Genomic DNA, 17725 nt, shown 5'->3' on the forward strand with positions numbered 1-17725 from the left:
TGTAATATTAAGTGGAGAAAAGGCGTAACTAAAATAAATGAGTTTGAAGGAATTTGGAAACAGTTCCTAGTGTTCGTGTTTACTAAGGGAAATGGGAAACCACCATCAGAAGAAACGATTAGATTTTGGACTCAAGAATGATCCCGAGGTGGGGGGTGCACTTTTATGTTAAGAATGAAAATGTTGTAGTGTGATAAGGCATATGTAATAGTTTTTGATATTTGTACTCAACAATTATTCAATATGTATGAAGCAGATATTTGATGTATTTCTTTTTCTTATTGTGTTTGTTTCAATTATATTTTGGAAATGTTCATTTATGTTTATATAGTGTTGAAAATGAATAAAAATTATTAAAAAAAAAAAAAAAAAGAATGCCTTTTAACCAGCAAGCCTTTTCATTAAATGGTTAATAAGCAGGAGAGAGAGAGAGAGAGAGAGAGAGAGAGATGTGGAAAATGTGGCTGAAATTTGTGGCTAGGCCTTTGTCTCCTACAGGCTGTTGTGTTTGCTTTTGTACGAAAGCTTTGTAGAATATCACAGATATGAAATGTGTGGTATTCATTTTAACATTACTAGTACAGCATGTTATTGACCATCTAATTATGCTGAATTCCATTTATAAACATAGCTAACCACTAAGTTTATGGAGACTTTTTGTGCTGCTTTAATAGGATATTGATTGAAAGCAAGGTTTGAGTGGGCTGCCATTGAATTGTGTGATGGCATACAAAAGGCAAGGTCACTGCAACAGTTCATTCTAAGCCCACAAGTCTATTTTGTATTATAATTCTTCTTCTATACCCCCCTCTCTGTACCCCCTCCATCCTGTCCTTTCATACCCTGACTCAAATTGCAAGCTTTGGACAACCAGGCTCTGCTACAGAACATGAAGTTAGCTTCTTCCGTGTTTATTTTTCACGCTGCTGATTTCTAACCACCTCTCCTACAATATTGATTAGTACAGCAGAAAGCTCGCAGGCGTGTACATAGAGAAAGAGTGTAGTTATATTGCAGCAGAACGTAAGACATACAACCCCTGCAAATATATTAGCTGGTCAGTCATCTCTCATTCAATGCACCTTCTTGTACAAAAACAGTTCCTGGCTGAGATTGCATTTGGATGAACAATCCTGCATGCAGGCTGCTTAAATTGAACTAGAGCCAATCACAGTTGAGTAGGCTGTGTGTATGATTGCAGCAAGAATCTTGAATATAATTAATAGTGGAACCTTTCTGCCCATGTTTAACTAATTAAAAATAAAGTGAGGGGGGAAGACATGCAGCCATGTCTCAAGCCTGTTTGGAAGACTTGGCCCTTACCTTGAAAGCCCGGATGCTTAACCTTCAAAGTGTGAAGGTAAGTTGCAATTACATAATCTCCACATACCCACATGCACACTCTCATCATTTCATATATTCTAAACCAGGGATGGGGAATCTCAGGCCCAGGGGCCAAATCCTGCTCTTCTGGGGCTCCAATCTGGCCATCCAATTTCTCCAGAGGGCCATGTCCCCTTTCCCCTGGCCCTGCCCCTTTTTCCCAAACTATCTATGCTCTGGTGGTTTCCTGCCTTTTGTGCCAGTTCCTGCACCTTCTAAAACATTGAACTGTCTCTCCTAAGCCCTAATATTTATTTATTTATTTATTTATTTATTTACTTATTACATTTATATACCGCCCCATAGCTGAAGCTCTCTGGGCGGTTTACAAAAGTTAAAAACAGTAACATTAAAAAACTATACAAAATTTAAAAACCATCAGAAACATAAAAACAACAGTATCCATTTAAAAACAACAGTTCTGGGGTCCGTTAAAAAACAAAGTTAGCGTTTATTATTAATAACTGGCAGTAAGAGCTTTAACCTACAATTTGCTGGGTTTTGTTTTGTTTTGTATTTTTGGCTCCACTGCCTTTGCCTTCAGCCTCACCTACCACTGGAATGTGACCCCCAAGAACTTCTCTGAAATGGAATTTGGCTGAAAGCGTTTCCCCACCCCTGTTCTAAACACTGAAACAGGTTTCAGACCTAAACCTAGACAGTCATGGCTGAGATAACATTCTGCTTGCTATTTCTACTTAAAGCTGCTCTGGAACGCTTCAAACTTTAGCTACTGAGAAAAATTCAAACTGCATCTTCAAATGATAGCTATTGAGAAAACTGTCATGTACAGAGGGATCTTGCAAATGACTGCAGGATCCCGAGATGTATACAGAGTGCATTATGGCAACAGAAGACTAAATTGTGCCCTACTGCCTGCTTAGATCAGAGAGATGCTATAGAAATTATTGAGTTAAAATCTTTATCTAGGCTGATTCCCTATCAGAATTATATTCTAATCAGTGGGCTTAGGTGCTTCAAACCAGAGTTGCAGCTTTTAGGACCATCAGACATCTTGATTCAATATGTACATAGAATCATAGAATAGCAGAGTTGGAAGGGGCCTACAAGGCCATCGAGTCCAACCCCTTGCTCAATGCAGGAATCCACCTCAAAGCATCCCTGACAGATGGTTGTCCAGCTGCCTTTTGAATGCCTCTAGTGTGGGAGGGCCCACAACCTCCCTAGGTAACTGATTCCATTGTCGTACTGCTCTAACAGTCAGGAAGTTTTTCCTGATGTCCAGATGGAATCTGGCTTCCTTTAACTTGAGCCCATTATTCCGTGTCCTGCACTCTGGGAGGATCAAGAAGAGATCCTGGCCTTCCTCTGTGTGACAACCTTTTAAGTATTTGAAAAGTTTCCCAAGCCAAATATTCCCAAGCCAAATAAAGACCATGCCAATTTCCGTTCTGACCATTTTAAGACCAAAAGGCAAGCTGGGATCTAGTAGCATCAGGAGAAGCATTAATGCCAGCTGAAATAGGAAGACCATATGAAAAGGAGGACAGGGCTCCTGTATCTTTAACAGTTGTATTGAAAAGGGAATTTCAGCAGGTGTCATTTGTATGCCGGCAGCACCTGGTGAAATTCTCTGTTCATCACAACAGTTAAAGCTGCAGGATACAGATACAAAAGAGGGCAGGGCTCCTTCAGCTTTAACTGTTGTGATGAAGAGTGAATTTGGCCAGGTGCGGCATGCATTCAAATGACACCTGCTGAAATCCCCTTTTCAATACAACTATTAAAGATACAGGAGCCCTGTCTTCCTTTCCATTTGGTCACCCTAGCTGAAAGCAGCAATGATAGCTTGGTAAACCACCATACTCTCCTTGTTGGTACTTTTTCCTTCCCACTGTACCTTCTGCTTTAGTGCTACAGCTCTAAATCAGCCATGAGAGAAACTGCTGTCTCGCCCTAGTCTTACAAACATCTCCATGTCAGAAGGTCATAAAGGAGGAGGGTTAACCTCCCAAGGTGATTGTGGGGAGTCATGCTGTACATGAGAGATCACTACCTTCTTTATTGCTTTAAAGCCACAATGATTCATGCTGTACAGCAGGAGAATTATTGCAAATTTCAAACACTAGGGTGCCACCTTATGCCAATCTAAGTCTTCTTACATTTCATTCTAGTTTATGATGGCCAGGTACTTTATATACACTACAACTGTTTGTGCTGTAAGGACAGCAGATTCCTATTGTTTGTTTTAGCTGAAGCTTCTAACCACAGACAGCACATGCAGTTAGTGCAATCCAAGGCAGCACTACTACAAGATCCACCCATTTCTGGATTTTCAAGATGCCATAAAATGGTATCACCCCCACTGATTTTGGTTTTACTATTTTAATGGACCTGATTTATAAAGTAAAATGTTGACTATAGATTTAATATCTATAGAGGGAGGGGAGAGGATTGCTCTGTCATTACTGTAAAAATATTGCACTGATCTTGAAATCTAAGTGTGATTAGAGGGGCATATGGATCTCTTATGCACACAAAGATCCCTGTTCAATTCAATGTAGATCAACACTGAAATTAATGGGAAAGTTGCTCTGAATGTGTGTTGGATCAAAGGAAGGTTGTTAAGTCTCCCCCCTCCCCATCACACACACACACACACACACACACACACACACACACACACACAAACACGCACACACACCAGACATCAATTACATTTTATGGCAACGTAGTAACATTACTTACTGGAGCTACATTAGAATTTCGACTTGTTTTTTCACTAGACATGAAAATCATCATAGCACTAACTTGGGCTCCAGGTTAGCTGTCATCAAAGGAGACGCACAGCAGTGAGACAATGGTGTCCACATCTCCTTGGACTGTCTGGATTATGTCATAGTAAAATACAATCAAGGAGCCTTTGATCAATGGAACAGGGTGGTGACAGGTACTCCTAATTCACTGTTGTTAGTGAATATTGACAAACTGGTAATGATCACACTGCAGCATGTCATTCAGACTAAGGATATTAGCATTCTTTAAAGGTCAAAAGCAAAGACCTTAAAAAAGGCAGAATTCCATTCAGACCTTGGAATACTGAAGGTATATCTATGGAGTATATAAAAATTGTGAGAGATCTTGTACTTGTGTATGAACCAATACTTGTAGGTTCAAAACATGTGTATCTGTATAAATAATCAGTGCTACACTATATACTGTAGATGCTGCAAAATACATGTACATATGTGGCAAAAATGGCAAAACATGTGCCTTTGCACATAAAATTATTTTTTATAGGTCTTGTGAAAATCAGTGTTTTAATTTTGAAACCACAGAAATTGTTTCAGAAAGTATATACTAGTCATGATGGAAGCCCAATCCTATAGAACAATGTTTCTTAAACTGTGTGTTCCTACCCACAGGTGGTTTGTGTTGTATGGGTGTGTTACACGATGAGGTACTTTAAATCTGGGGCAAATGGCTAAGAGCAAACCATTTAAGTCTTCTTACCATCCCCCAAACACTTTTTGCAGAGAAAACCAAATGCAAAGTTATGCCAGCTTTCTTTCCAGCCCTCAGGATTCTTCACAGTTGGCTAGTGGGTGATCCAATTCCAACCTGTTTCAACCCATGTTGGTCAGAGCATCAAAGCTGCCACTATAGGACTTGCTGGAGCAATAGTGCTGATGGCCACTGCTCTCTGTCAGAATCCAGTCCTTGATGTACTGCTACCACCAGTGCAATATCACAAATTGTATCTTTATGGCAGAGGCTAACGCCTCAATGCACGCTTTGCTTTTCCAGTGTAACAAATTGTAGGACAGCAGAGCGTAGAAGTTACAGTGCAATCCTGTACGTGACTACTTAGAAGTAAATCCCATTGAGTTCAATGGAAGGTAGCCCCAGGTAAGTGTGTCCGACACTGCCCGTGCACTAGCAAGACTTACCTTTAGTGCAATGGGAACCAGTGATTCCCAAAGCAATCTGAAATGCGTGGAAGTGCTTGTTCCCTAAAGGTCGTAGATCAGTGGACCTTGCAGAAAGGAGTTCCACCAACCTGCTCTCTTCCATAAACAAACATTGCTGCCTGTTTCCAGGGTTGTTTTCAGAACCACTATTCCTGTTGTGCAGTCAGTTGGTTCTGGTTCCACAGGAGAACAAGTGGAGGCACAGCAAGATGCTGCCCCCCCCCCAGTTTTGTATAATCAGGACCTTAACACTTTAACATGGTTCATGCTAATTAATGTCTATTTTCTCTACCTAATGAGAAATACAACAACATTTACTCATGCAAGGATTGGCAAAGTGGAAAAAGATTCAGAAAACGTCTTGCATAGTAATTGTGTGGGGTGGAAAACTCAAAGAAAGAAGTACGTCAAGTTAAAATATTTGAATACAACAAGAAATTATACTTACTTTGTGAGACCCTTACTAGCTCAGTCACACTGAAGACGCCTGATGTGACAAAACTGTCTTGGAAGCCCAAATGTCCTACAAAACACAAGAAAATTATAGACGTGATTAGGTTTAAGCACTTAATGACAGTATTCTCAAATACTTCGGTATCTGTTTAATGTGAAAGAAATTGAATATTTAATTTTCCAATTATCACTAATTGCTGTTTAGGTAGGCAGATATATGGTTAGAGTTTAGAGAAGTTAACATGACACATTAACAGGGAGAATTGTATGTATTAAAGCATCACAGCTGGAAATCTGAAACAAAAGAAGCTTGTTTTAATAAACAGTTACCTCTGATGACCCTAGCGACTTACCAACTGAAATTAAAATACTGTACCTAGGAATCAGACGGGACAGCTAAGTTCTATAATCGTTTTAAACATTATTCTCTAAAGAAACATCTGATCAGGATTATCCACTCGTTCATTCAAACAAAACAAGATTTAAAGATGTACTCTTCATTTTCTGAGGTTACATTAGAGAAATCTGAAAATAGCAGCTGTTTAAAAAAAATCTTGAAAATGAATGCTTTTCAAAAAGGAAAGGGAAAAAATCTCTTTAAAATGAGCTTTTCAAAAGGGAAACCAAATCTTTGCATAAGAAAGCTTTAACTCTAATCCTCTGAATTTCTTTAAGAGACAAGGCGTATGGTTGCTTGCCGGTTTCATTTGTGTAAAGGATATTTTATATCAAAATGTTATTACACTTCCCATAACAGTATTTCCCTTTTTCTAAGAAAACATGTCTATCACCAAATGTTAATTTAATTTTCTGGGTATAATCAGTTACAAAACAAGAAGCCTCCACACTGCAAACTGGGTACAAGGGATTCTGTTGAACCAGATTCTATAGCTCACACACTACATATTAGGACTTCAATTAGACGTTTGTAGCTGATAGGCCAGCATGACCTATTGCTTTTGAAATCAGGGTCACAGAAATCTGAGGATAAAGGGATTATTAAAAGAATGGTAAAGTCATTCTTGTCCGTAGGATAAGTAGCATATCTTTTAAAGTGGTTCTAATTAAGGTTACCCATTCTAACACACCTACATATATTACTGAATGCAGTATAATAACAGTTCCATATGTCCAGATATTGTAAATTGTTAAGATTCAGCTCGACGTCATTGTATTTATTTCCAAACTGCAGAAAATGTTTCAACTGCTTACTTAAGTTCTTGCATAATACACACACACACACACACACACACACACACTATGCACACCACTTTATATGTATCTGGTGGCCTGTAAAGATTTAGGAATGATTTGATTTATCAAAAATTAAAATTGCAGGTCCATTACTGTGAAAGGATTTCAGTATCAATAGCATTATTGGAAGCAGCCTACATTCCTTCTTCATTCAGCCAACACATTCAAGCTGATTTCCCAATAAATAATGTAATGCTGAAAGCACATTTCTGCAACCCACAGGCACCAGTTAGGATCCAGAATCTGCCAGCATTGTTTTGATTTCTACCACCCAGGGTTGCAGAGTTTGCAGCAAACACTAAAAGCCACGTGAAAGGCTTGGGCCCAGCCAGCCTATTAGCTAATGCTTCCCCTAGATAGATACCCAGGTAACCTGAAGGTCAGCATATCAAGCTCTTGAATAAATTTAGTATATAATACTTATCCTCGGAAATCATTGGAGGCTTTATTATTGTGAACTGCATCATCAAATCATAAATTACCTCAGTGCAAGTCATGTGTGTGCTCACAATCTTGAGAAAGGATTACTTCCCCAGGCATTATTGAATGTAAGCCTTTGATATATTCTGGTCAATGAGCATAATTGAAGATGATATAGAAATACTGTGGAAAATATGCAGAACAACCAGAAAATATGCACATTCATCATTCTGCACATTCTCTACAGTTTGTTCATTTATTTATGAGTAAAAACTATAATTTATAGTGTGCTTTCCCTATCCAATGGAAATGCTCAAAACAGCTAACAAAACTTAGAAAACAGGATAACGATAATCTAGCCATTAAAAACAAGTAAATATATAACAATAACAGAAGCTCTGGACTAGAAACATCATTACAAAAGCAAGGGAACATGCACATATTTTTTTAGTTATGTACATTTTTATACTGTTTACACACACAAACACACACAATATTTATGAATAAATAAATGACTTTATAGTCATTATTATAAAGTGATACTTTTAACATGTATTGCACTATTGCCCCGCTCGTGCTCTTCGCTCCTCTGATGCCATGTTTCTCGCCTGCCCAAGGGTCTCTACTTCCCTTGCCCGGCTTCGTCCATTTTCTTCTGCTGCCCCTTATGCCTGGAACGCTCTTCCAGAACATTTGAGAACTACAAGTTCAACCGCAGCTTTTAAAGCTCAGCTAAAAACTTTTCTTTTTCCTAAAGCTTTTAAAACTTGATTTTGTTCTGACTTTATACTGTTAGTTTTACCCTACCCAGTGCCTGTTTACCCTACCCTGTGCCTGTTTGCATTCTCTTCCCCTCCTTATTATTATGGTTTTATTAGAATGTAAGCCTATGCGGCAGGGTCTTGCTATTTACTGTTTTACTCTGTACAGCACCATGTACATTGATGGTGCTATATAAATAAATTATTATTATTATTATTATTATTATTATTATTATTATTATTATTATTATTATTGAACGACTGCTTTCCCGTATCGCAAGGTAATGCCAGCACTTTTGCCATATAAAAGTATCTCACTAGACGGAGACATCTTAAAACCTTAAAATAGTAATGATCAATTAGAACCTCAAGCCTATTATCTTAACCAAATGCCTGATTAGAAGGAAAAGCCTTCCCTACTCGAACGGCAATGTGATTCCTCTTAGTTTTATCCCCTACCTAGATAATCCTCTGTTTCACAAACTATGTCAAGCAAGTAACTTCTAATAATACTTACAAAATAAGTGTCTATGACACTGGTTACATCTTGGGAAAATGTTTCTGATCTACCTAGCAGTATGCCTAGCAGGTCAAGTATCAGTTATAAGCTTTGATGTGGCAATGAATCTGGAATAGATCTGAAATGCGCTGGGCACACTGCACTCATGAATTTAATTTGGATCATGTACTTTGGCGTTTGAAATCTTACAAAATCTTCAATGGTCATATATCTTATTTCAATGTTTGGCTCTCTGCTATATGTATGCAGGATGCTTGCTATTTATTGGATAGGTTTTCTTGGTTCGGTGTATCACTCAATTATGATACAGATATAAATTGCTACATCAGTCATGTGATATGGATGAGACCATTAGGATTTTTATTACAAGTGCATCTAAACATGAGGCTAAGTGCGCAATCCTAACAGATTGACACTCTGTACATGGAAGGCTCACAGAGGCAGGGCAGGTGGAATGATGGAGCCGTTTTTGCATCCCATTCCTGTTTTTCAAGACATTTTTAGCTAGGCAAATTTCTCACTCCATCTAGATGACCTACTACTTGGTGGGCAGAAAGGAGAATGGAGAGGGTCATGGATTCAGCAATGCTTCCGTTCCTCCTCCCCTCCCCGCTCACTATCCCACTCTTCTCCCTCCCGGACTCTCTTCTAACGTTGCTGTTGTGCCACCCTGGACTCTCCAGTCTTCGGAAGAGAAGCCACTGTAGAGCTTTCTTTAGCCACACCAAGGGCCACTGGGGCAAAGTCCATATTTGGATTTCCCTCCCTGATGTTGTAGCTGTGTCTACGACCTTGGGGAAGGAAACCTGCACCATCCTATGGTCCATGGGATGCCCTCCCAGGGACTATAGGGCTGCTCTCTAAATGAATGAAAATTTGAACTAACTATAAAAATAATCAGAAAGAAAGAAACTGCTGCCACCCTGAACGTCAGGATAAAGTTTGGCCACTGTGGTACAAAAACATCACCAGAAATAAAGAAACTGCTAAGTAGCCCTGTACACCTTGGGATAAAGTTTGGCCACACTCTGAAATTACCAAAATCACTGGTTGGTGAATTTGAGAGGGGCACTTTTGCTCGCCTCTATGACACATCCTGCTTCCTCTTGGGATGGTCAAGGTGGTGTACATAGAGGTTCCAGGCAGTCTTCCAGCCAGACATGGACAAAACCCCAACCAGCATCTTGTGCTTCAGACTACCTCCTCAGATTTTAAGCTTGCATGACAATTGCCATCAAATCTGGGAAGCAAGATACAAATCAACCACTACCTACACTCAAAACAGTACTGCCACATGTTCCAGAAGCCCCTAGCCATGTGATTCACTGTACTTAAATTTAATTTGGGGCAAGGTAGAAAAGATTTCAACCATCACTTAATAAAAAGTGACAGCTGTGAAAACTGCATCTCCCACATGGAATTCCTGCTACTCATTCATATACTCTTATATGAAGGTGACAATCAGCATCCTGTGGATTATACTCTATTTGGGCCATGACAACATATTAGGAAGTTCCACATGGTGTTTACCAAGGCTTTTAGGCTGTAATTGTATACCCAATTACTGTGGAATAAGCCCCACTGAACTCAGCTGGACTTACTTTTGAGTAGACATGTATAGGACTGACTTATGAACCATATATCAAAATTTGTTTAAAGTTGGGTTGGAATTAAGATTTTAAAATAACTGGCCTATTTCTTTTCCACAATTAACAATCACTTTAATTGAAGTACAGGGCTTCACGTTCTTTTCCTCTTATTGTTGTTGCTACCATCCTTCACTACCAGTTACTTTTCATTTCAGTTCAGCATCACATCAGTAGTTAACTATGGCCACTTTATCAGCCATTCAAATGAAGTATTCCCTTTCACATAACCACTAGACCACACTAAGTCTGCGTGCCCATATAATCTGAGGTTTGCTTGCACACGCAGCTTTAGAACAGGTTTTAAGAACAACCAGGAAATTCTTTGAGGAATATAACAGAAAGAATTAGACTATATGGGGTAAATTATGTTAGTACAATGGAGGGACACCCTTAAAGACTTTAAAGTCATGTAATACAACCCTAGGCTGGATCTTTCTTGTTGAAAAAGGCAGAATACAAGTGGCTGAGAGAGAAAAGAGCCAATATTTGACAACACAAATCAGCATAACCTTTTAACTGCAGCAGTCATGGATGACTGCCCTTTGACCTGGAGAGATTATGTGGGATTTCAATGACAACAGCTGGAAGTGAGCATGTGTGAATAGAGAACACAAGATCTTAGGCCTAATACAAAAGCCTGCTCAGATCAGAGCATTGATTAGAAATTGTTTCCTGGTCCCAGCTTAATAGAGTGTAATAATGAAAGTTTTGTTAACTCTTCACAGCATCCAAAATATGAAGGAACTTGTTCTTTGTAGTCTGTTTATAAATTTCACAAATCCATCCCCTAATGAAGTTATTTTCAGAACAATGGCAAATATGGCAACTCTTCTACAGAATAGTATGTAACTATGTGCATGGTTTAGTCAGACCAACAGCCTGATTCTAAACATATTTATGACCCAATGAATTTAATGGGATTTATAAGTATGCTTAGACTTCAAGTTTACAACAACAGTGACAACACTGCAAAATATATCTTGGCTTCAAAGCGCAGTAATGGAGCAGGTCTACTCTATCTATACATGACTACTTAGAAATATGTCCCATTGAGTGGGACTTACTTCAGGGAGAGTGGGTATAGGAGTGAAGACAAAGTCAAATTCTACATATGGAATAAATATAAATATGCGAAAATGAAAAAACTGGGAATATTCCTATTTCTCTACTTTGTTTTTTCAATACATAACATGAGATAATAGCAATTCAAAACCTGAACCATATTTCTTGGGTACTGATTTATTTTGTGATATTATAGGCTTAAGATTCATAAGTCGATCATGGGAGACTAGTTAATATTGGTAGCCAAAATATTGCAATAGTTTTGGGGAAATAAGACATAGGGGACCAAGAAGAAGGGAAGTGGTAGCAACAGGGCTTTGTAATGACATAGCTTAGTTCTCACAGGAATAAAGCTGGGCTACCACTTGTGATTGCAGGCAGAGGTCTTTGTATGATCTTCCATACAAAAACCAAAATAAAATAAATCCCTCTGTGTAGAAAACTAGACATCAAGGGAAAATATTCTACCCAGCCTTCTCCATAACATGCTCCTTTTCTATTTGCAGGGATTCTATTTTGTATGGAGAATGAGTTCATCATAGTCTGAAATGGCATAGCCCAGGAAAAGGGTTGACATCTTAGTCTGTAGATAAGGTTTATCCCAGGATCATCCCAGGTTCGTCCCTGCCTGAGCGCTGGATGCCCTGTGTGGCACTTAGATGAACAAGTCTGACCCCAGGACAATCCTGGGATAAACCTTAGGTCTAGCTACGGCCTCTGTGAGAACTAGTTTATAAATGTGAGATAAAAAGGTGAAGGAGGAGTCCAATGTGAGGAATCAGTGCTCACTCAGATCATCCAGCCCAGTACCAAACCATATTCAGGCAATTTTCTTTCTGCACAAGTAACATCGTTTGGAGAGGTAACACACTAGTCCCACCATCACTTCCTTTGCTGGTCCAACCTCAACACTGTCCATGTGCTAGGAAGGTCTGAAGGGGAGGGGGAGAAGCCTTTGTAGGGCTGCCCCCATGAGTTGCAGCCTTCTGGGGCTAGTGCGCATGGCCCCACTATCTCTAGAGTGGCCATGTGTCTCCTTTTACAGGGGATTGCCCTCTATTTGAAGGTTTCCTCTATTTGAAGGGCTGTTCTGTCTATGACCAGTTTAAAGATAAAGAACCATAAGAAGGGAGGGCCCAGGGACTTTGAATTTGCCTATGAACAAGTAGCACCTGGACAGAAGAGCGGACTGTCAGCCATATGGTCCAATCTTCCCTGCTATGAAACTATATTTCTATTTAAATTATAGTAACTATTTCTACATTTGCATATATACGTGTCAATGAACATATGCAAATTTTATGCAAACCAGTGTCCTCTTTGGTCCTCTCTTTTTGGTGATGCATTTCCTCTTTTTTGGCAATACGTAAGTGGCCATCCTAACTATGGCCTTAGCTAGACCTAAGGTTTATCCCGGGATCGTCCCGGGTTGTCCCTGCCTGCTCCCGGGATCTCCTGTGTGTCATTTACATGAACAGGGATGACCCCGGGACGATCCCAGGATAAACCTTAGGTCTAGCTAAGGCCTATGTCTCCACATTATGTTACTTGCATGGAGAGAAAAATGCTTGAAGAGGGCTCTGTCCAACATTTATGGCACAGGTCTCTCCTACCCAGCCACCTGAGATTATTTAACTCAGGGATAGGAAACATCTGTCCTTACAGATGTTGGTTCTCTATTTTATTTAACATTATTTTTAGGGCACCCTTAATGGTAAAACTTCTTCAAGGCAGCCTACAGAATGAAAACCAGACAAAAAATATACGAACAAGTAATAAATATACAATAAAATACCATAAAACTATATAAAAAAATACAACCTGCAGCTCACAGATTACTGGAAATCTAGCAAAAACAGGTGGTCTTCAGAGCCTTCCAGAACACCTGCAAAGAATCCCTTGATGGAAGCTGATTCCATTGGTGCAGGACTACCACTGAAAAGGTTCTCCACTTTGTGGATATCTGCCTAATCACCCTTGGTGGCAGGCAGCTTGCATAATCAATAATCAGGGATGATGCGCATTGAAGTCCAACAACATCTGGAGGGCCATAGGTTTCCCCACCACTGCTTTAACTAGCGATGTCAGGGACTGAATTGGAGATTTTCTGTATGCAAAGATGCCTTCTACCACTGAGCTTTGAAGTGCTTTGAAGTAGGGGTGTGCATGGACCCCCCGCTCCGCTTCACTTGCAGATCTGCGATTTTTGGATCGGGCCGCTTCGCCCCGCCCCCGCTCCGCCCATTTCCGCTCCGCTCCGCTCGGAGCTCCGGATCCAGATCGGAGCTGTTTTTCCCCCCCATAGGGTTGCATTGAAAGCTAAAAAAGTAAACAACTTTTTTTCGGTTCAAGTTAGAAACCTCACATTTGGCACCATGACACCTCATGGACGTATACACATGCACGCCAAGTTTCAAGGCAATCCCATCATCCCCTGATTTTTGGGGAATTTATGAAAATCGGGCACCCCATTCAGACCCCTTGGGATAGCTCCGTCAATTTGCACGTTAGAAACCTCAAACTTGCCACCATGACAGCTTATCCATGTGTCCACATGGACGCCCAGACTCAAGGCAGTCCCATCATCCCCTGATTTTTAGCGGGGCTCTAACCCCTAACGCACCACCCATAACCCTAAGTCACACCCCTTTCGATAGCTCCGTCAATTTGCATGTTAGAAACCTCAAACTCAGCACCATAATAGCTTATCCATGTGTCCACACGGACGCCAAGTTTCAAGGCAATCCCATCATCCCCTGATTTTTGGGGAATTTTTGAAAATCGGGCACCCCATTCACACCCCTTTCCATAGCTCCGTCAATTTGCACGTTAGAAACCTCAAACTCGCCACCATGAAAGCTTATCCAGGGATACATATGCATGCTGAGACTCAAGGCAGTCCCATCATCCCCTGATTTTTGGGGAATTTATGAAAATCCAACACCCATTCACACCCCTTTCCAATAGCTCCGTCAATTTGCACGTTAAAAAAAAACCTCAAACTCACCACCATGACAGCTTATCCAGGGATACATACGCCACACGCCGAGACTCAAGGCAGTTCCATCATCCCCTGTTTTTTGGCGGGGCTTAAACCTGCAGACCTCTCAATGGGGCCATTTCAAAGGAAATCCCAACATGCCATGAATTGGGGAGTAGAGATCAACCTATATGAATCTTCTTCCACACTTGAAAAATGGATTTGGAACTTCCAAAACTCCAAGTGAGCGCAGGAAGGACTTCTCCCCTGAGTCAAAGCCAGACACAAACAACATCCCTGCAAGGCGGGCAGGGGAGGAGAGAGGGAAGGCAGGCAGGCAGGCAGCAGACATTTCTGGGGGCATAAGGAAGTGAGCCAAGGATAAGCCAGTAATGCATATAAAATGGAATAAATAAATAAATAAACGAAGGAGGGGTGGAATTAAAAGCAGCAGTGTTGCTGAATAAACAGCAAGAAGAACTTTTTTAAAAAGGCTATATCTGTCTTTTACCAGCAATAGGGGGACGTGCCCAGGGGAGGGGGAAGCAGCAGCTGCCAATTTGACTGGTGGTCAACCAGTCTTTTAAGAAGCAAGGCTGTCAGTTCAACTCATGAAAGCCATTGCTCCACCGCTAAGAAGTAGAACTGTCACTTCAACTCATGATAGGCATCGCTCCACCACTAAGAGAAGTAGACTGCTCACTTCAACTCATGATAGGCATTGCTCCACCGGGTTACTCTCTTTGGAAGGCTCTGATGGCCTTCCAAGTACAGGAGAGAGTGGGGGCACATCCACAATGAGATGCCCTAGGGGAGTTCATCCCCTTGCACCACATCTTTTCAGTTGTTCCCCAAAGTTAGGGTGGGTAGCAGTGCTGTGTTTCTATCTCTTATTATTGGCTTAGTATATGATTTCACAGGTTGTGTTTGTACATTTGGTGGGGCTACTGTTTTAAAAAACACTGGGAAAAGTCCGTTCAGACTAAGAAAGAGAAGTTTCCCAGAATCCCAAGTTACCCGTTTTGCCTATCCCCTCCTCCAACTTTGGGATCATGTGATCATGACCGGGAGTTGACTCTGCCCCTCAGCAATCGAAAAGGTAATCTTTTTCCCGCCTTTACCCTACTTTTTAAAAAATTCTAGTGCGCCACCCGCACCACGCAGAGAGGTGAGAGTAGTCTCAAAATGACCCCCATCCACGACTGTCTAAGCACAAGAATTTTCAGAACGATAGCTTAAAAAACAACCCAGTTATCCCCGATTCTTTTCCGCAATGCAATCCTATGGGCAAAAACCGCCGTTTGACCCGCGCTGTCCGTTTGTTGACCTGATTTTTTAAAAAATATAGCACGCGACCCGCACGACGCAGAGAGGTGAGAGTAGTCTCAAAATGACCCCCATCCACGACTGTCTAAGCACAAGAATTTTCAGAACGATAGCTTCAAAAACAACCCAGTTATCTATGGGCGAAATGTTTCAAGATGGCGATCGGAGCGCTCCGCGGAAAGAGAAGCGCTCCGAAAATGGTCGCTTCTCTTCGCCTTGCTTCTAGGGGTCCGCGGTCCGCTTCTACTCCGCCTCTGGGCAAGGCGGAGCAGGCCAATTCGCTCCTGCTTCTGCGCTTCTAATAGGAGCGGAGCACATGCCTACTTTGAAGCAGGCCAAGAAGTGCTTCTTGAGATGCAACCAATGTGCCAATCAGCCAGGACAGAAGGGCCACAGGGAGGAATGCTTTGGGAAACAGATGGACAAATAATACCTACAATGATAACAAATAAATGGGAGGAAGAATCTGATATTTTGGATGAAGCCAATACTTTGCACATGGAAGGCTAACACTGCAAATCATGGGCAGAATCCAGTGGGGTGTTTACACCCCCACCAATTCTCTTCCATCCTGCCAATTCTGTTTTTATTCTATTTTATCTTGTTCACTGCTCCAAACTTTTGAATGGGGAGCAGTAAATAAATATTGTAAATAAAATAAATAAAGAATTCTGTTGTGCAGGTGGCCCCCACTGCTTGTGCAATGGTGATTTAGTGCTTCTGCGACAAACCGAAATGCGTGGAAATGGTCATTTCCGGAAGGGAGCAGGTTGATGGGGCTTGTTCAGAGAAGCTCAACCAACCTATCTTCTTCCAGAAATGACAATTTCTGCTCATTTCAGGGCTTCCCTTAGAAAGTGCTAAATCTCCCTTGCAAAAGCAATGGGTCCTGCTTGCCCGTCAGAATTGGTGGGACCCACCGCTTGTGGAAGGGAATCAATGGGGCAGAAGGAATTGTTGGGGCACAAGTATCCTGTTGGATTCTGCGCCAGGCTTTCAGCTTAATTAAAAGGTTCATACAAAGACAAATAGATTAAGTAAGCTTCCATTGCAGTATTTTTGGTGAAGTAAAAATTAATCACCTTTTCATTAGAAAAAAAATCAACAGCATAGACATAGTTTAGGGATCCGCATCTCTGAAAACAACAGATGTCTTAAGTTAGCACTTTTAACTTTTTCACATTTCTAATCCAAAAGGAAGTGTTAAAAGAAGAAACATCATTATAAATAGTCATATTCATTTGGCAGATTAGATTAGAACACATTCTTCAAAACCCTTTCCAAAATAAATGAGATGAAATCTACAGAAGGTTAATCATTTTGGAGTATTTATGGCCTCTGAAAAGATAGTAATAAAAAGAAAATCCACCCGAAGAAAATAATAAAAGGGAGTTATTTATCTTCTTTTTCGTATCACAGCTGCCATAATTTCATTGGCTTATTGCAACAAAAATCACTTCACTGTAATCTCCGGAATTGCTGTTGTAACTTTTTAAATTTAGCTTTAGAGACTTCACACCAGTTCTGTGATCAGGTCAATAAATAAATGAACAGTGAGATAACTCTAGGCACACTGAGGAGGATAGTGACTTCTTAGTAGTGCAGCTGGTTTAGACATAATGAGAAACAATGATTTATCATTACAGGAACAAGCCTGAGCAAATCTAGGGGTTGAGTACTCCTCCCTCCCCTTCCGGTGCAGCAGCCACTAGGAAATTCGGAACCTTTTCTTCCATTTTTAACTAACTACAATCTAGTGTTATGTTCAAACTTGGACAGACTGTGATTAGTCTCAAGTATGGTTTCAATCTTGTTTTATGAAGCTGGCTTGTTTCAGGAAACCATAGTTAAGAATAACCACAGTTTAAGGTTTGGATGTAATGCTAAACGGTGGTTAATTGAAAACTGAATTAAAAGCTTCTGATCTCCCCCTCATGGCTGTATTGGAGGAGGGGGAAGGGGAAGCACATAAGCCTAAAGCTCAT

At 40.6% G+C, this 17725-nt stretch overlaps 1 protein-coding gene across 5 annotated transcripts in view; it reads right to left on the reverse strand.

The window, feature by feature from the left end:
• The window catches only part of NFIA (nuclear factor I A), a 523664-nt gene that overhangs the window by 117029 nt on the left and 388910 nt on the right, over positions 1-17725 (reverse strand). For all 5 annotated transcript variants that reach the window (XM_063138151.1, XM_063138134.1, XM_063138157.1 and 2 more), the window contains exon 4: positions 5764-5838. In XM_063138151.1, coding sequence (XP_062994221.1) covers positions 5764-5838 — 75 coding nt within the window. The remainder of the gene's footprint in view (positions 1-5763; positions 5839-17725) is intronic.

This window comes from Elgaria multicarinata, chromosome 1 (genome assembly GCF_023053635.1).
Source record: "Elgaria multicarinata webbii isolate HBS135686 ecotype San Diego chromosome 1, rElgMul1.1.pri, whole genome shotgun sequence".
NCBI lineage: Eukaryota > Metazoa > Chordata > Lepidosauria > Squamata > Anguidae > Elgaria > Elgaria multicarinata.